Below are 21,316 nucleotides of genomic sequence, written 5' to 3'. Positions count from 1 at the left end.
GACCTCCCCCCCCCCCCCCCCCCCCCCGTCGGTTGATCACCGCCCTGTTCTCTTCAACTTATAGATGAACCGAACATTCATTGTTTGCCTCGATCCACACCATCAATACTTAGGCTAGTACCAATGACAGCGATATGTTCATATTGCATTGATCAAGGAAATGGAATAAAGGAAACAGAATGATTGATTCGTAAAAATCTATACCACATGCACGAGGAAAGGTCAATGACATATGGTTATGCAGTTTCCATTTTTTTTAAAAACACGTAATTGATAGTAAGTGTGAGCTGTTTTGCGTAAATGAGTAGAGATTTGACATAAACAAAGTCCGACCTATATTTTTTGAATACTTGAGATGACTTTTCTCTATTATTTGAATAATTAGGTATCAGTGATTTTCTCTTTCTTTACTTCCTCCAAAATTCTCCATGCTTAAACAGTAACTGGAAGTGTTCCAAAACAAACCGAAAGATCGTGTCAGCTTTCGAGATTACGACATAATAAAGATGTCCAGACGTCATGGCATAAACCCCGTCTTTTGTTTACGACAATTAGAGACTTTCAAATAATTGTTTATCCAGTTTATGGTCCGTGTCAAAAAATGTCAAACTAATTGATTGTTTTGTGGTTTTGAATAAAGATAAATGTTACAAATCATAAGTACATAATCGTACTGATGGTTACAAAAACACATTTTTTTCTTCTTTCTTGTAGAGTGTTGGTATATTGTTTGCAGTACACTAGTGAGGTGCACTAGAATGAACAAATATTTCATTAGATATAAAAGACTAGACAATGAAAAATAATAGAACTCTGTAAACGTGTTAATTCGTCCAGATCACTACCAGTTCCTTTATTTGAAGACTGCGTCATTCCCTAAAAAATGCAGGTCATTAGATTTAACGGCTGTAGAATCTGGACAAGCTGAAATAACCATAAAGTACAGGGTTATGTCTACGTTTATGCTCAATTTTGAAGGCAGAATGAGCGATTTGAAACGCTCATCGTAATCGCAGTTCCACGGTGTACTGTTTATGCGCACTTCTCTGGCTCCTCCAGGCATGATTCTGCCTGGAGGAGACACCAAACATGGGCAGTAACGCGTGAAGAAAGTCCTCACACTTTTATTCGGATTAACGACAAAAAAAATCCAGTCTTTTTTAAGGGTTTCAGAAGCTTTTGAACTAAATCTACATCAACCAAGTAACACAGGTCAAAGTTAACAAATTTCCAACAGCCAGAAATGTAGTTTTGGGGAGGGTTACATATCCTTCTACCTACTGCTGTGGTTGAAGACTTTACTGTCCGTATGAATTGGGATGCGTGTTAAATATTAACAGTACTAGTTGTGAGAGCCATCTTAAAGACTTCGAAGAGGTCATTATGACTAGAGACATATACATATTATAAAGATCTGTTGAATAAAGCCCGACATAAAACTAAGTGTGATGGACCTTCTACACACTGTATATCGAAAGTTAATTCTCAAGAGCCTATACAAACTAAATAGTTTATTGAGGGCTTGAACATGGATCAATAGAGGATAGCGATAACTGCTTTTGTTGAAATATCATTATCAACTGGACACATCTTATCAGATACATTACAACACAAATGGCTTTGTTTAGTTTTCTCAACTAAGGAATTCATTGAAAAGTAATTAAAAGTGAAAGAATGGATCGAACGAGGAAATTGACGATTTGGATTTTGTCCAATAAAAACAATGCGGTTAATAAATGAACTGCTTTTACTGTCTTGTTTCGATACGGTCATTGACTTCAATCTTACCCTTCCACATGAACTGTTGATCCTTGATGTTGTCTCTTGATGAGGATGCCGATGAGTACGGATGCGACCACGAGCAGCAGGAGCGACGACACTGCGATGACAGCCCATAACGTCAAGGTCTCCCCTCTAGCAAGCCTCTCCTCTGACGTCGCCGTGTCACCCCCTTGGAGAGCGATCTCGGGTTTCGCCGCCTTGCTCGTGCTCGTTCCGTCGTTCGGATCCGCTGCAGGGTACTTGCTACCGGTCGTTGATACGGAGTGGCTGGACGATGAGGAGGAGGAGGAGGAGGCGGTGTCAGATGCGGTATCAGTGCCTGTACGTGGTCCTGACGGAGCGGGCACTCTTCCCGATGATCCTTTAGCTGGGTTAGCTCTCGCTGGAGACGCGGTCACGGGTAGTTTACGTCTTGGAGGTGACGCCACCACTGAAATAATGAATGTTAATGAAAATGTTGCCATTAGTTTGTCTACCCATACAATGTGACAATAATTCTGAAACAATGCAAACTCGACCTTTCTGTTTTTTTATATACAGGATACAGGATGTTATAGCCACAATCGCGTACCTTGGACAAAAATGCAATAATAATTGAGAACAAACAATATGTTAACACCGGCTTATGATCTCCTCTGCATAAGACCCCTCGCCGTCAAAAAAAAAAGAAGTAAGATATAGAGTGCATACCTTTGTTTGAGTTTCAACAGATTTGTTTAAAGAAAATGATTTAGATCATACTGGGCAGTGTTCAGCACTGAAGATAATATCTATGGTTTTCTAGGAGGAATGTAATACATTCGAATAGTGACTGCTAAAGAACAAATTATTGAGATAATAACCATGGAGATGTAGGAAAGAATTTGAGGAAATCTAACCTTTAAACCACCTAGTACCACATTACTTGCTTCTTAGTGGTATGTTAAAAGTATTTCTCACCTGGGTCTCTCTGAGTCGTTGTCCTGCTCGATCCGTCGCACACCTCCCCCTCAGGACATTCACAGTTCCCGCTGACGTCATTACACAGCAGTCCCGCGGGACAATTACACGTCTGCCTGCAGTAAGGTCCATACAGTCCAACGGGACACCGCCCCGTGCAGTGGTACATACTGTATGATGATGATGACGATAGAGGGTTCATAAATTCGTCTATGTCACTATCGGACGAGTCCTCATCGTACTCGGAATCGGACTCGTCCTCGTCGCTGTCCAGGTCACCACCTGATTGACTTGATCTACTTTGGGGAGGTTACGGTTGTGAAGGTTGAACGATGTTTTGTATTAGTTGATGGACGGGGTAGGTGCAGAGGTAAGAGGTAGGGGTGGGTGTAGAGGTAGGGGGTAGGTATAGAGGTAGGGTTGGTGGAGGGGTAACGAGTTGATTAACAAAGAGGAGGGCATGATGGAGCGAGAATTTTAAGCAAAAAGTTGTCTTTCGATTAATTATATGATAATCATTAGTGTGTACAAGAGTGGAATAAGAGAGGGCCAAACGAGAAAAGACTCGCTCAGATATGGCGCGGGAAATAAGCGTTAAAGAACCACAGCGGTTAAAAAAAAAAAAGCTCTGCGTTATAAGAAACAGAAATGGTAGGGGATACAATTTATGTCATCATTACAAATACCGCCGCGGTTTCGCAACGTCATATCGAGATGTGACAAAATAATAATTGTCGATTCATGTGAGAGCAATGTTACAATCTAGTTTTTAGGCAAATGGTGTTCGTCTAATTCTCAAAACTTCACCAGTGAATAGAACTCATATTTTGCCGTCTGTGCTTTGTTCTACATTATAGGATTATACTGAATATCGCTTATACGGTCATTTTAAAACATAGAACTATCAAGTTAAGACGCAAGCCAAAACATTAAGATATTCACAAAATAACACAACAATTAATTGCAAAATACATTAAAAAAAGTAACGAAGTATTGGTGCACCCCATGCACCAACCAAGCATCGCTTCTTACAGCATGCCCCTTCGTCCTTACGCATAGGTTTAAGGCAATGATGATCTTATATATAATTTCAATAATTTGTTTATTTTGTTTGAGAATTTAAGACATTGTTCTATTAAAGTTTAATTAATAAATCGATATGTACCATGCAACGGAAGCAAATCGAATCATAACAATAATAATACTACAGCATTATTATGCGCCATCGATCTAGTAAACTATTCTGAGGCGCAGAGGGAGATGATTACCCTGGCATTAGCACGGCTGCCATTACGGCGCTCTAGCATTTTAAGGAATTAATTCCTGCCAGGTACCCATTTACATCACCTGGGTTGAATGTGGCAAATATACATCAACGTCTTGCCAAAGGACATTAGTGCCGCGGCGGGACTCGAACCGCGGACCTTGTGACCAATAGTCCGGTGACGTATCCACTCGACCACGACACCTCTACAATAATAGATTAATATATTTTTTTTAAAACAGTGTACAACTTACGATGCGGCATATCCTGGGCACATACAGAGCCCTGTATCAGGCAGACACTTGGCTGTCGAGGAGCACTGACACCTCTCTTGGCAGTTCCTACCGTAGGTCCCTCCTGGACATGTGCTGTCACAGAATGTGCCGATAAAACCGTTACGACATCTGCATACTCCATTGGACTTACAGGTACCACCATTCATGCACTCTCCACCACAGACATTGAGAAAGCCTGCTTGGGTCAACGCACCCAGGTACATATCTAAGGTAGTTAGAGAGTGAACAGTAAAATGAAAGTTAATCATAGTTGGACAGGTCAAAGAGGCTGAGGTCTTTTGCCGAATTTCAGCATTTCTGTATCTGTTAGCGATCGAGTGAAAATGAAATTTCATGACCAAATATCGGCCTAATAGATCATATATACAAAGAACAATACAAATAGTTCAAGACCTATACCAGAATTATATGAGGTGACGGCTGCCGAATATAAGGTTACGAATGAAGAATGCCCAATTAGACAATTTCACAATAATTATGATGCTCGAGGTGGGGCTGTGACCCGAAGCCTCCCCCCTCGTGCGTAAAATGATCACAATGTTACTAATAGGTTAGTAATCAGCCTACGTCGTCTTCCAGACAAGTCTTTTCAAGGGGTTCTCCTTGATCAGATACAGCCTAGCTATACTCACTTGCAGGACTGGACACTCTGTTCCTTGGAGGCCTAGATCTGCACAGGCACTCTCCGGTATCTGCGTCACATTGGCACCCGGTCTTACAGTTACAGCGATGCTGGCATGTTGTACCCCAGTAGTTCCTCCTGCAGCGAGAGACACACCTGTGGTTTCGTAATAGAGGGCAGAAGAAAAGGAATTATGGTAGATTTTAAACTGGAAGAATGGAGACGTGCGGACGAGACTTAATAATATCGGATCAATGGTGTAGCTTGGGCCAGGAGTTCGACAGGCAATTATGGTCTTATTAGTAGATAACACACGCGCAAGAACTACCCGACAATGTTGAGAGCGAGAGAGAGAGAAAGAGATTAATCTTCCATATTCTCTTTTTCTCTCCGAGGAGAAGTGCCCGAGCCCTCTCCCGTATCTACGCCAAAAAATGGCAAGGGAACGCGGACAAATAAATAATGAAATGAAATGCCGTGGACAGGAACGAAAAAAAGTCTTTGTAATTGCCTTCTTTTGTAAATGATAAAAGAACTTTTCTTTTTCACATTAAGGCTTGTTAGAACAAGTATAATGGTTCAAAGAAAGCTTATTTATACCATTTAGGTATACGTACGAATACTTATATGTGATCTAGGTTTTTTTAAACTATTATCTTGCAATAAATAGTATTGTTCAAAATGAAACTCAAGATGAAAATATTTTCTTTTTAAGCGTCGAATGTGAATCCAAACTGAAACATAACAAGCAAGACTAAAAGTGAACCATGACTTTTAAAATCTGAAACTATGATGATCATCTGAATCAACGACATGCAACACGACCTACCTGTCTCTATCTAGACATGAACACACCCCTGTCATGGGGTCACAGCCTGCCCCCTCGCCACATTTACACCTCCTTAAACAACCCTGTCCGTAATACCCTACAGCACACGGCATGAGACAGCTCAATCCTCTCCAACCAGGTTTACAATAACATCGACCGCCATCTCGTGTCACAACTCCTCCATTCCGACAGGGGTGCGCTGATGGGGGAAGAGAAAGGAAAATAACGTCCAAATCAACTTAGTGCAGAAAGTTCGCTGGTTTTTAATTTGTTCACCAAAGCGCCTGGAGCTGCTAATGCCTCCCTGACATATACACTCTCACTACTTGGGTAAAATATTAACCTGACCCATCAATAGGTAAATGTTATTCCCAAACTTGGATACATTTTAGCCAATATTACGAATATACGATCTTACCCTACAAACATACCGGTTCCTACAGTACCCAATACTGAATGAAATTTTACCTAAATGTTTTTTTAGTGTAATGATTTCCTTGCAAATCATGGCATTTCTTCGAAATTCCTGCAGTTATATCTTTAAAAAAGCTTAGGGGCCCCTGGCGACTTACCCAGTCTACAGGGAGTGTTCGGGTAGAGCAGAGAGCAACACTCGCGGTACATTCGCCAATCGTTACTCAGGTAAACCGTTTCATTCCTGTTAGGAAGAGAACAAATACAAGAAAAGTTCGATTTAAAGGAGAAAGAAACCAAGCAAACATTAGCTCATAATCTTATTTGAATAATTCCAGATAAAAATATATCTAGAAATTACTTGTTTTTGATTATTCAGTCATTAAAACAATAACTCCAACATTTGCAGTTTCCTCGCTAGTCATTCTCCAAAAGGAGTCGCCATTTTGATTGAAATAGTGATGTCAGAGTAGTACAACTTGTGAGGTACCAACCGTTACCCATTGGTTACACCTATGGAGATCAATAAACAACTAGATGATTTGATCTCATCTTAATTTATATCACAGTACATGTATTCGTCAATCATGAGATAGTATATTGACAAGTGAAAACAAAAACGTATGACTTGATATATAACTTTAATAGCTCATGATAAAGTATTGAGATGATAAAAGTGTGGAATACAAATATTTCAGTTATCGACGATCTTTTTCATGTAAGTTCAAGTAGACTCATAAATTATACTATATATAGATCTTATGGATATTTTTATCGCATCATAAGCTTGTCCTTGTTTACATTTCAGTGTTTACATATTGTTGTTTATTTATCTAAGTTTGTCAGATCATCATGATGCCCCCCAAAAAACTAAGATTGATCAAGCATGGTTTGTGTATATACATTCCAGAGTGAAATCGCGTTTTTCATAATCGTACTTCGTGCTAATCGTCCATGTATTATTAGATTGAAGGTCCTCGCACTCGCAAAATACCAATTGATTAATAAAAATAGATCGTAGTTCTCAACACGGCTATCAGCTCTCCGACAGCCGATCCTTTAATTGATCGCCTGTAATTACATGCTCTCCTAGCTGCATAAACCCGTCTTAATAAACCCTCTCCATTTCTGTCAAATCACCGTTACCAGTGAAGTCTAGACGTAGACTCTAGGAATAAACCGCACAGGTGTGTACAAATCCTTATCTTAACCTTCCCCACGCAGTCTCAACCAATTGAGTGGGAGTAAACTTGAAAACAAAAATACTCCAATCGGAAACCAGGGCTGACAAAGTTATCACATCTTCTTTGCTGCAATATAACACCTTTGCTGTCTGATTGGTATTTCCGTTATTTCTATTTGTATAAATTAATGTGCAGATACTAGAGAGTAACTATCAATATAAGTCCACTTTTGAAGTACTCGATAATTTTTTTCCTGGCGTTTTCCTTCGATTGACAGTGACACCTTGTCGACTTGTTTTGATGCTGAACAAGCATTGCGGTTGATCGTCTGAAGACAGTATTGTCATCAGGCTTCTATGGTCAGACAAAAATGGGAAAAGTAGCAAATTATCATTTAATTTACCATCTTGAAAGAAGACAGGGAAAGGAAATGACATCAACTTTCGGTTTATATCTTTTTATCGAAAGGCTACCTGTCTATCCCATCCCTGATATTGCTGACCACAATGAGTTCAACAGAAGTAGCCGAACTCATTGGGTCTTCTGGACATAAAGTCATTCAACTGTTATAATAGAGGTGTCGTGGTCGAGTGGATACGTCACCGGACTGTCGATCACAAGGTCCGCGGTTCGAATTCCACCGGGGCATTAATGTCCATTGGCAATTCGTTGATCTACATTTGCCACACTCAACCCAGGTGATGTGACTGGGTACCTGGCAGGAATTAATTCCTTGAAATGCTAGAGCGCCGTAATGGCAACCGTGCTAGAGCCATGGAAATAATCTCCCTCTGCGCCTCAGAATAGTTTACTAGAAAGATGGCGCATAATAAATGCTGTAGTATTATTATTATTATACTGACAATGGCCATGTAGGCTCAGAAACTACATTAATTTATCTCACCACTTTAACCAATTACCTACGGGAACAGGATCACACCTGTGGGAATGAGAGTATTCGATCAGTACTCGATGGGTTAATATGTCATATTAATGATGAAGAATAACGTTCTCATTTGACCCATCATTGTGTCCCTTTTGCAGCCAACATCAGATTCTGTAGAACTTTGCAGGAATTATGAATATGTCATGTATGTCCTATCTGTGGAATTTAAACATTAGCAGTGTTCTAGTATTCAAATTATGCAAGAAAATCCGTTTACCTTCTATTCTTTACTGCCAGACACTATTGAGTGACTGACTGACGTCTTTTTTCTTTGGTGCTATCATACATTAAATGAGCTGTAACAGGTACATGAGCATTTGTTTACATCAATAACTCCCTACTTGTAATTGCCAATATTAAACAGATTGAATCTTTGTGCAGCACAAAACGTACGACCATTCGGTAAAAGGGTCTGAACATCAGACTATTACTTAAGTGATTGCAGTCACTTAAGTCGATTTGACAACAAATAGTCGTTATTTTCCCACTAAAAGCTATTTTCAAGCCCTTTCGTTTTGAGAGAAGTTCTAAATTAGTATTGTCTTTCAAATGCCGTTGGAATTTATCCTTTTCACTTTTTTGGCCTGTAAATGGGACATAGTACCTTTAAGTAATCCTGCAATCACCTCTTGCAACCAAGCATGTAGCAGGCGTGCGGAAGATCCCCATCAAGACCTTGATCATCCAGGTGCGAAGCGGGTTTAAGTCATGGAGGGGCCACTGACGTCATGGCAAAGGGGAAGGTCTGCATGTCTTACCAAGGAGATCTCTTTGGTCTTATCAAGGTAAAATGTATGAGTGTTTGGGAGAGGTCGTATTCTTTTGTTTTCACGTTGCCTCCCCGTCACTTTCTTTCCCTGTATTTGGAGGGATGGGTGTCATTCGATTGGGGACATGTGCCCCCCCCCCCACCCCCTGTTCCTGCATGTCTCCTCATATCCAAACCACCAGGAGGATATAGGCACACTGGTTCTCACCGAGGCGAATGACCCACTCGAAGATGGGATAGTTGTCAAAGAATTCACTGGGTGGTTGTGAAGACGCAAAGAAACTGAAAACAACTTTGCTTAGAATTTCCGACTTATAAACACATGGCTTAACGACATACACCATGCAGGATCTATCTGACCCGTCCCCTGGTTAGATAGGAGTGATATAATACAAAGAGGAACTGAAGAATCGAAAGTGTATGAAAAATATGTTAAAGGTATCAAACTACAGATTGATATCTTTAAAAGGTGAGGACATTGGGTCAACTGAATGGGGGACGGGGTCAAATAACCACTTGTGAAAAATCATAATCATTTAGTAATCAATATCGACTGGGAGTCATTGATTACAATGACGCGGGAAAAGAGATGAAAACATAGGCAACATGAACACAATGAGGAAGTTTACTATGCTAGTAAAATCACACCTTCAACCTATAAAAGTTTGAAATACTGTATTCATCGTAGATTAAGCTCTTTAATGAAATCCAAGCAAGAAGCAGATCTTTGTTTTATTTCTTATAAATCGGTTGAAAGTAATAGAATATTAAGTGGTATTATAGTAATAAAAGTAGTAGAAGTATCAGTGGTTAAGGTAGGCACGTGTAGCAGTATAGCGGTACTGGTACGGTCATGGTAGCATGTATCAACAGCAGCATCATAGTATATATATATATATATATATATAGCAGCAACATAAAAAGCATTTGTAGAGATAGTTAGGTATAGATGAGAGTATGAAGACGAAGACGGGGATGAAGAACAAGGAGAAGTTGAAAAAGAAGAAGAAGAAGAAAAAGAAGAAGATGTAGAAAAAGCAGAAGGCAGTAGTAAAAAGAAGAAAGAAACTATTTTTGTTAGGAGGATGAAAAAGACATACAGGTAGAACAAATAGAGAAAATATGATGCTATAAGCGTTTGTATCAGATAGAAGAGTCAGTGATTTTAATACCTCTCTTCAAAGGTAATTTGAGCATCGGCAGAAAAGGTGAGGTCACGTAATGAGCACTCTTCCAGTTTTAATCTAACCTTTTTCCGTTTTACCAGGTGCGCATCAAAACGGTTCCTCACACGCTCCGACATGGATTTGTAAAGATTGCTGTTACACATCAATTTACTTTCAATTTAGTTGACATGATTTCGGAATTAGTGAGCCATTCCGATTCGACATGAGGAAATTAGATAATATAGCCCAGCATTTCCCTAGGATTAAGATTTTAGAATCATAATTTATTTAGGTAAAATCGAATTATTCAGTTTAAACATTTAGTACGTCCGGCTGTCGATGTTTTTAATCAACGCTGTATAATAATATCTCCTATCACCTGTAAAGAGATTTTGCGCAATCATGAATGCAATTAGATGAAGGTAGAGAATTATGTACGACTTTAGTCGAATTATTATGGATATAATATTAGATGATTCCCGTCAGAAATAAAAGTCCAAATTATTTTCTTTAATTTGAGATGTGTGAGAGGCATTTTTCCCTATGATAATTTACTATGAATAATGTATTGGAGGTATAATAATGATAATTGACAATGATAATGATGGATCCCAAACCTTAAACCCCTTTCCAAAATCACTATCTTGTAAAATGGTGATAATCTAGCTTCCAATCTGCTACCGTTTACAACTGAATTTTCCTCAAATCTACTCTCGACCGAGAAAATGTTAAAAATATACAGTTATCGAGTGCTATATTGTAAATTGTATATTTCAAGTGGTAAAACAATTCTATATTTGTCAGATCTCAAGTGTAATATGAGACCATCAGATTATCCTAGGTATTGACGTGCATTTGGGTCACACTCGGACATTACTACAAACCTTGACTTAAGAAACAACAACCTCGAATAACATTAATATCTTATCGGTGTCAAAATCATATAGCGTTCTAGTTTCTGTAAGTTGCACACCCTGAGAAGCTTCAGAGAGGGAAGGTGAGGCAAAATGTAGTTTTATGCCCCGAGCTGATAAAATTATGTTGACAGAAATTTCCATACAATAGGCATCCATAATATTTCATCATGACGGAAGAGATTGATCCCTTAAAGTGTTCTTCGGGATATTGATATGAACATTTACGTAGAGGACGGAAGTATTAAAATGAGACGCTGATAAACTGAACCAAAGTTTTAAGTGGTGATTAAGGAAGAAAAAGTGATTCCATTTTCTTCTCAATAATTGGCCTACTATTGTTTTGACTATGCCAGCTATACCATCTTTGTTACATGTTATCGCATTGATGGTATTTTCTTGAATAATTGATTCCTCTTTGATTTCTATCCCATTACAAACAAAATGTTTCGAACTCAATAAAGACGAAAATATGCAAGGATTCAAATGTATACTTGAACCAACCGTCTCCTGTAAATGAGTATAAAGACTTAAGAATGAGGGTTATTTCACAACATCGTATTCCTTTAAAATCACACCCTTATTTTCCAGAGGTTTTTATGTTGGTTTCGTTTTCCTATATCATTGGCAGCTAAGATGCCCAAGACACTATTGTAGGCTTATATTGAGAATGATGAGGCAAAATAAATGTATGAGAAAGGGAAAGCGCATGTTTTTCCTGAGGTCTATCACTTTGATCACGAGTTTCACTTAGGAAAAAGGATATCCTACCAGTATAATAGGTTTGCACAAGATCACATTAGGGACTGTGATTATGATGTAAGTATGTATTTGCAGGATTGATACAAAAACTACATCAAACGCGGTTGATGGAAAGTTCATAGTGGAGGGGTGCCCTGGAAAACAATCACAACTCAATTCACAACAACTTGAGACTATTGACTTATTATAAAGTCTGTATAATGAATAAAATATGTGAAAGTATTCGCCTCTCTTATACTTCATCCAAACACATGCTGGGTATTGAGAGCTTTGGTGGTCCAAACATGAGACACATCAAAAAGTAAAATGAAAGAGTCAAACGAGTCATCATAACTCTAAACAATGCAGCCAAAAATATGAGAAAAATCTTTTGGTTTGAATTGTTATTCATATAGAGATGTAGAAGATTAAAGGCCTATTAAGGGATATACAAAGTGCCACTCCCAAATGAATTGTTTAAAGATAGAAGAATTCGTCATCCTTTTTAAATAGAGATGGAGAAAATTAGAACAATCTGCAGCTTAATATTTGACCCTTTTGTTGATAAGGTCCACAAAAGAACGCCTATCCTATTTACACGTAGCCCGGAAGTACGACATGGGTATAGACTAAATACATGTATATTAGTGCGCACACCTTGTTATTACCTTAGGGCATTTCACTTCAAGACAGACGTGTTCCCTAAGAAAATTAGATTTTATCACATATACAGATAATAAGCCTCATGCCCTCATTTACAAAAAGAAAATGCATTTAAACGAGTCACAGGACAATTCAAAGAACAAAATAAACACTCACTATCTCCCCCCTCAAGAAAAGGAGAGAGTTATATCCCCTATTGTTGTAGGAAAAGGGACGATGCGTTCACAACTTAAAAAAAAAACTGGGTCAAGAAAAGTTTGTCATTTATGTCAAAGTAGGGGCAATCTGATACGGTGTGAACCCTTCACCGTACCCGTCCGTCTTCTACTTCCTACAGACAATGATGGTCGAATTGAGCCAATATCCGACTGATTTATATAAACAGGCTTCCATGGAGGTAGATCAAGTTTCGTCTGATAATGGACATCAACAATGAACTTGGAAATACACCGTGACTGCGAGGCCCATGAGAGTTTCCCATTCACCCCTTTCCCCCCTCTCCTGGGGGCAAGGAGGGGGTTCACCGTGAATTTTTACCTTAAAACAGACGAGAATGAAATAACAATTCATATTGCTTTGCAAAAAACACCATGTGTCGCTCTATATCAATATGACGAATTCGTATTAGATTTCATTAAAAATTACCGATTGAAATTGACGGGTGTTATGGACTTAATCATTCTGTAATTAGCATGACAGTTGCATTATAAAGTAGTTAATCTTATTCACACACGTGCAGTCAATCAGGTTGTCGAATAATGACATTATAATATGATGTAACATTTGTGTTTACTGGACTGTTGTTGTTTTTAATCATTAGGTGCAACAGCCGGTCGGGGGGGGGGGGGGGAAACAAATTTAAAAAGCGCAGTTACTTGTCTTAGCCCCTTATCCTCCATACAATTTAACAGCTATTACTTCAAATTAAGCTAACCGATATAATATGTATAATACAACACTGTATAAACCTGATATAATTTTGTATTCTAGGACCAATACCCACTGAACTATTACCCTCCATTGACAGCAGCCCCGGAAAGTTACAGCGGAAAAGAAACTACCTATTATTAGGATAACTACCCCTGGACAACATTACTGCCACCTATATAGGTCGTTCTACGGCAGTAGTACTTCGGACAACTACCCCTGAACTTATAGTCATAGATTAATTTTAAGTACTCAATTGATAGTTGGGTATTGGGGAGTTGTTAAAAGTCCAAGCTAAGTGTCACAGGAATACTTGTTCTTGCCGGGGACAGTTTTTAAGGGAAAAGTCGCTCAGAGGTAATTGTCCCTGGGGTAGTATTCTGGTGGTAATATTCTAGGAATAGTCGTCCTGATAAATTATGTATTGCTGTTATACGTTGACAAAATTAACATCAACATCTTATAATACGCAATTTTTTTAGGGGGAGGGGGTATTTATCCTTTCTTTCAATGACCAGTAGTATGTGGTTTTATTATGAAAATACGCCAAATAAAGGACTTGCTATAGCAGCAAATTCATAGAACAAGAAATAATGCAGCTAAAATTATGAAAACTGTAATCATTATGGAAGTCTCATGAGTGTTAGATGTAAGACACGAATGCATGAAATATAACAGATGTATTGGAAAGAAGCACACGAGTGTAAGAGCGTGACAAAAAACGAAATTAAAAGTTTCAAACGAAAACCATCGAATTCAGATACGAAATATATGAGAAACTGAAGATTTCTTTTTTTTTCCTAAGCGACTTAGAGCTAAACATTGGAAATCAGATATTCCTGTGCTTTTAGGATTATTCTTATATCTTCTTCTCAAATCAAAGATTTGCTCTTGCAAAGAATAAACAAAAAGTATCTGCCCAATATCAACTCGGATGATTAGAAGGAATTGAGAGGAAAAAATGAAAGATTAAAACGCAGAACATTTTCAGCGGAAATTCAATTAAAGTTTCCTGTGCAGTCTCATAGTTGAGGAAAGACATTTTAAAGGAACATTTTGAAATACAGGCAGGAAAAACGTCTAAAACTAAGTACCTTGTGAAGCTAGACAATATACTATTCCAGACTAATGGATGGGGCTTTAACAAAAATACATTGCGAATGTCCTCCTGCATAAATGAACGTGAAAGTATTAAGCAATGCAATGGGGTGTAAACCATTCAATTAACATGGGTAATCAAAATGAATGCCAAAGTATATTCTATTGTATATTGAAATTGAATATGTCCTTTCTACTGTTACGTTCTCAAACGTTCGCTTTTATCTGTATGTATAGAGCGCAGAATGGCTTCTTGATAATTAAAAAAAAAATTATGTTTCTTGTCACACAGAGTAGTATCTCTATCAAAGCTTCTGATAAGGTCCCCCCCCCCCCCCACCTGATTTTATGATCAAATTAGATATGAACATATCCATTTAATAATTATTTTAAACATCCTCTAATTTGTGCATTTCTTTCCTATCTGCTCGCAAGCAGAAAAGGGCGCCCCTTTTTAATACTTGTGCCCCGGTTTCCAGGCCCATGCATGCTCGCTTACCTTGCATTAAGGTAGTCATTACGTTTTTAGGTCATAATTCTAAATCAAAATCAGTTTGCGTAAAAGGGAAAGTGCTTTTATGTCTTCGATCTAATATTAGACTACATCATTACGTTTTTAGGTCATAATTCCAAATAAATATCAGTTTGCTGACACCCCCACCCCTCTCTCTCTCTCTTTCTTTTCACAATCATTAAGCACACTTGCTCAACCAAGGAACAGTGCACGTTGTTGTCTATTTCTGGTACAGAAATGACGCACTCATGTTTCTTTTAAACTTCGCATGTATTCAGACGGTTGAGAAAATAGATTAACGCTTTCCGGGATAGGTTCATGGTCGTGCCACTTTTGTTCTTTAATTAAACAAAATCATAAGTATATTCTACTCTCTCCATTGTAAGACTAACCAGCGTATTTTAAGAAAGATATCAAAGTGGTATAGGTTATAACTTTTCATTCTATCAAATTTGAAGATCAATAATAATTACAATCTTGAAGATGCTGTAAATTTGGGCGAGCACCTAAACACTGAACGTTTTATATCAAACTAGACTAATACATGAGAAGATTACATGAAAATCCCATTGATATTTAACAAATATTAGGAGAAATTAGCGTGGCAAAATGATCGATTGAATCCATCTTCATCATGATTGTTTCTTTCTCTACTCAGCAACCAACTTCCATTATTGCATAGTCATGAACAGTGATATACACTATTTGGAAGTCAAGGAAATAATAGCCAAAATATGGGAAATAACAACAGAATGAATCCCTCGGAAACGGGGCATGACTAGGATATAAATCAGACGAATCACTGACATCGAGGAGACAAGTAAACATTTACTACAACCAATTAAGAGACCTTACTATTTCGTGTTTCTATGGTTACAGGGGATGTAGTGCCTCCCACATACCTCATCTACCAAGAGGCGAATGTTCCAGACCTCGGATGTGAATCACTTTCGCCGGTGAGGCGGGCGAGTTCTAAATCAGTCAGCGATTTACAATGGGCTCATGATCAAAACCTTGTCAAGGCTGGTTGTCTTTCTTTATTGTTAAGTTCTCGTTGGTGTATGACTCTGTTTCTTACGGAGGATGAAGCATCATTCATTTCAGGCATTTCTCAAATACTTTAATCACATAACAGACAGGTTACATTATCACGGCTAATACTATGATGACGTGCCGTCATGTTGCAAAAGAACGATCAACTATAATATGCTTTGTGTGCTTTTAATCTTTAGGTTGTATAAAGAATCTTATCTAATTTTGATAATGGACCATCCAGACATTACATCACATGTGTACAGCTTTCATCAATGATTGCAATTGGGGGAAAATTGAACAAAGAAAAAAGATTAAAGATACTTAAAGAACTGAGGAATGTATCATTTTTTAAATTAAATTTTTATTAACATCCTTCCAATTCGGAAATTGAGATTGATATCTAGGCCCAATGATGGTGAAAGCTATGTATGGTATGATAGGTTGTTTTATTTGATAGCGATGATTTTTCTGTATGCATGTGTACATTACTTTCGAAAGAGGACGGATAAAAGTAGGTTTTGTGGTTGAAATTGGAGGGGGCGTGCTGGCCGCGGGAGTGAAGTAAGGAAATGAATTTTGGCTGTTCTCAGTTGGTGAAGCCATTGCGTGAGAGAGCAAAAGTGGAGAATGCCAAGTTCGGGCAGCTAAATCGAGCTTATCTAAGCTGTTAATGGTTCTCAACTCTCAAACTTTTGCTCCTAAAGTTGGACACAACATTGACTTGGGTGGTCATCAATGATCACGATAATCTAAAGCACCCTGGATGATAATGGTCTGACCCACATTGACCCGGATGGGTATCCAGGGACGCTACCGGGATCACCAGGGAGGAATGCTGTCAGAGAAGGGGGAAGGGGGAGAAGCGAGGAGAAAGAAGGGGTTGGGCGTCGGATGGGGGTCACATTGACTCATCCTTCTACACACTCAGTTAGTCGAGACATAGACGGTGAAGAGATCACTGACAATGCAGACAATTCAGAATGAGGGCCTCTTCACTCAAGACAAGTTGAGATTAAACGCAACTCAGATCAGGCGGCTACACTCCTCAATTAAAGAGGCCACAGATTCTGTAATGAGCAGCTGAAACATTTTATCAGTCAAATGTCTGCATATTTGATTTCGTTAAATGATACCTAACGACGATATTACTAAGTGTATCGATTTTAAGAACAATCATCAGAAATGTTGTCGAACTTGAAAGATTTAACCCCTTCTATACTTAAATGAGCAGTTATTTCGCGCAGTTATAGAGGCTACCCTGGGTAAACAAGCCATATTAATACTATTAATATATTTGAGACATGGGGCGCAAATTTGGACAAACACACACAAAAAGAAGAATAGATTACTCATAGTTACAACTATTAGAGTTTCATCCACGTTGGACACAATATGAATACAATCATGGCTAAATATTGAGATCTCTCATGAGGCATGCAGGGGTACATCTGGGTTTTCTGTGAACTCGGTATGAAACAACCTGTTGACAGAGACGAGAGTGTGTCATGCAGGTTTGATGAACGGTTGTCAGCATTTGTGAATCTCATAGGATAAGATGTAACCAGGTAATCCCTTCTAGTCAAACTTCATAACACCAATCATGAGTGAGCAGAAGAGAATCAAACTTGGCACCCCCTCCCCAGTATATAGCCTGAGCTTATTTAAAGTGACCCCTCCCTGGGAAGGGAAAAATAATACGGACTTCGGTGCAGTGAAGGCATTTTATCAGCTAACACGGCTGCAATGATATAGTTAAATGCGTGAGCTAATAAACATTTCGTTAAAAAGATTATAATTACTTATGATGTTTTTTTTTTTTGGGGGGGGGAGAGGGAGTTAACTGCGAGTTTTGGGATGGCACCTCCCCTATCGTTCTAATTGCCTGTAGTCGTATAGAGAAAAGAACATGGGAAAAGAGCAGTTTAATTCAATGGAATTACACTGTTCATTTATTGACTTATCGGAGTAAAAAAAAATGATCACATAATTAAAACATCTACATAGGCAAAAGTTAAAATGTATTGGGTACAGTGAAGAACCCAAGAGAAACAATGTGTGTGGAGGGTGGGATGGGCGAGGGTAAGGAGCCTTATACTATGAGAATATAAAGTGATAAATAAAAAAATTAAAATTAAAGGCAAAAGAGAGAGTGCCTTCCAGATGATCATTGAGTCTCTCCTGATCGGGTGCCCCTGCCTGCCTGGAGTGGGTATAACCATGACCTCATAAGGACAACGTTTATCTACTAGGTAATACGAGACGCGATGTATCTAGGCGATGTTATTAGTCAGACTACTGCTGAATCACCCTTTAATGAAAGCTCGGGGATAGGTAAGATGTAAACGGACCCAGGAGAATGACATCTGAGGGTGAAGGAAAAATCGATGATCTACAAAGCTGCGCTTCTAACTTGTCGAATTATATACAAAACGAATTACAACTAGGAATATTAGTCACAGACTGAGGTCCAATCGTCCTTGAACAAAGAAAGCGGTGAATCAAAATGCTATAAAGAAAAGTTGAGATGTAATTACTTCTGAGTTTAATAAAGAGTTGGATAACGAAAAAATACATCGTCCTGCCTACAGCAGTTTCGATTATTTGATTGTTCTTTGTCTTTGATATGATCAAAAGTATGCTTAATCGTATTTGATCCTCAATCTTATCGAGTAAGATCACACTCACGTAGCCAACCAGAAATGGGTAGGGGTGGCCACACCCTACCCCTTACAATATTGCCCCCATGGGATAAATATAAACATTTTGTCAATCCAGTGAACATGACAATTTGGTCGGTTGGCCTTAACTTTCGTCGGAAAATGTTGAGTGTGTAGTCTCTACCTCATGCTATGATACGGTACATTACTTGAGCATCCTTTCTACAGTTATGAAATTAAATATTAAAGCCTGAGCTTATATAACACTATGACCAAGTGACTTATTGTGTCTCTATTAACTTCATTACCCGTTTTTAATCGAGCTTTTCGTCATATTTCAATAATGATACTCGATGTCTCTCATCAAATGAGGGTGGTGATATTTGCTCAACCCTGGGAAGACACCGTCAAAAAACCCCACCCTAGTCGGTATCCAAACCTGACCCCCTCATCGATTCTTTCTTACTTTTTACCCGTATCTCCTTTCTGTTTTTTTTTCTGTCTCTCTGTCTCTCTCTATCCCTCCATCTCTCTTTCTCTCCTACGGTTGTTCTACGGTTGTTCCTCTCCCTCATCCTACCATTCTCTTATTCTCTCTTCCTACTTGTTTCCCACCTTTTTTCGACTCTTATAACGTCCCTGGACAGGCATAATCGGTGGGATAAATCCCCTGTCGGAAAAGAAAAAGAAAAAGAAAAACTGAGGAAGAGAGGGTTTAGCTCATTTCAGCTTCACCCCTTTCCCCTTGTTTACCCCCTTGAGGTTCCCCGGGGCTGCCCCGGCTTCGATGAGCTCATAATCCAATTCATGTTCACGAATCAAGAGAGAATAAATGAAATCAAGACAATAATGCAAAGGTCAATAGAATGACTTTAATGGGTTGTCAGAGATCAGTCACATCCCATTAATGTGTAGAGTCGTGAAGTGATCTACGTGTTATAGGACTGCTTTCTAGCTAGTCAAACCTTGCATCGAGAGTATGAAATGACGGTTATTCACTTGATCAGCTCTGATCGACGATGTCATCAAGATTGAAAGTGATGTTATCAAGTCGCCTTGCTCACTTCTTGAGACTTTTGTCAGAACTGTCAAGAAGAAAAAAAAGACAGTCATCGCCTCTTTCCTCCTCGATTTTGAATATCATCTTGCTTCGCTCATCTCATACTCCAATGTGGATACAGAAGAGAGGCGAAACGACTGCCCCCATTATTGACGAGTAAAAAGAAAACATTAAAAGGCCTTTTCTGGTTCCCGCTAACCCTGGATCCTGTACAATTTTACTCGGAAATTGTGACCCCCTCATATTAAAAGAGCCTGGGAGGGCCAGCGGGATTCCCAAAATAATATTCCCGGAGGAAATATTCATGAATGTTGGGAATAATTAAATTGCTCGTAACCACATCACTCTCTCTTATTCTGCTCTCTATGGGGACCGATTGTTGGATGATTGCCACCAGGAAAGTGTGAAAATTGCACAAAACGCTGAAAATTAGTTTCTAATTTCGCTGTAAAAGATCACAAAATGTTGCTGCCAATTTCTCAACTTAGAACTTAATAATTAGAATTGGCAACTCGGGGTGACCCATTGTCTGTTGCTAATGACATTAACTTATTAGTAGTTTTACATATGTTTTATTCATTTCAGAATGCATTAAATTGCACAAAACCATGATGACGTAAAAAGTGATGATTTTTTGCAATTTTTTACGTTTCATAAGAAAGAACAATACTACAAATTTAATGACTGATTTATATTATCAGATGTTTAGATCAACACTAATCAGTATAGTGACAGTTGTAATAACAGCGTATATATAGGCCTACATTACGATATAGACACTATACTGTCGGAAGATTATCAGCTGATGTACAAACGAACAACGGTCATCATGGCACTAAAATAAAGTGTTGTATTATAATATTTCCGGATCAATTGGTGGCGAATAGATTTCCGCATGAACCCCCCACCCCCCCCCCCGAACAAAAGAAAAAACAAACAAAACAAAACACGATGTTATGATATTACATGAACATCTACTGGTATTTCAGGAATAGCATGCACACACAGACACACAAAACATATCCAGCAGAAAAACACGAAATTTGAGGGAAACAGGCTGTAGGCCTGCGATGGGAATACCTTTATTTTTCATATTGGGGGTGGCATATTTGAACCCTTCATAGATCCACGTTTGCGTGTCACTGGTTTTTCGACATAATTTAAAGGTAAAGACCAGTATTGGAAAAGCCCCAATTTCAAAAATTGAAATGGAAGCTCTCATTACCAATCATGTGAAAGAATATGTTTTGACTAATACATGATGATAAAAAAATTGCTGGGAAACCGCCTACTAATTCATATATTTGGTAAATTTGTTTCTCTCATGGTCTGGGAGAGATATAGGGTAGTCCCATATATATCTTTCTGTGTATAGTGCTTGTAACTTTACGAAGAATGGGCCAAATTTCTTATCATTTTGATGATTCCAGAACCTTGCAGATGCTAGATGCTAGATGATCAACCTTTTCTGATCGATTCCACAACGTTTCTTTCAC

General features: G+C 38.6%; 1 protein-coding gene across 3 annotated transcripts in view; it reads right to left on the bottom strand.

The window, feature by feature from the left end:
• Window positions 1-21,316, bottom strand: part of LOC577267 — a 46,490-nt gene that overhangs the window by 11,554 nt on the left and 13,620 nt on the right. Inside the window, exons 2-7 of one of the 3 annotated variants that reach the window (XM_031000447.1) lie at window positions 6,305-6,390; window positions 5,733-5,931; window positions 4,914-5,059; window positions 4,240-4,486; window positions 2,722-3,020; window positions 1,789-2,212 (exon numbers count right to left, since the gene is read on the bottom strand). In XM_031000447.1, coding sequence (XP_030856307.1) covers window positions 1,789-2,212; window positions 2,722-3,020; window positions 4,240-4,486; window positions 4,914-5,059; window positions 5,733-5,931; window positions 6,305-6,390 — 1,401 coding nt within the window. The remainder of the gene's footprint in view (window positions 1-1,788; window positions 2,213-2,721; window positions 3,021-4,239; window positions 4,487-4,913; window positions 5,060-5,732; window positions 5,932-6,304; window positions 6,391-21,316) is intronic. The other 2 variants (XM_031000448.1, XM_794856.5) reach the window with 2 other exon arrangements.

This window comes from Strongylocentrotus purpuratus, unplaced genomic scaffold (genome assembly GCF_000002235.5).
Source record: "Strongylocentrotus purpuratus isolate Spur 01 unplaced genomic scaffold, Spur_5.0 spur5_scaffold_6, whole genome shotgun sequence".
In the NCBI taxonomy this organism is placed as follows: domain Eukaryota; kingdom Metazoa; phylum Echinodermata; class Echinoidea; order Camarodonta; family Strongylocentrotidae; genus Strongylocentrotus; species Strongylocentrotus purpuratus.
The sequence above is the reverse complement of the archived record's forward strand: the minus strand, read 5'-3'. Positions and strand labels throughout refer to the sequence as shown.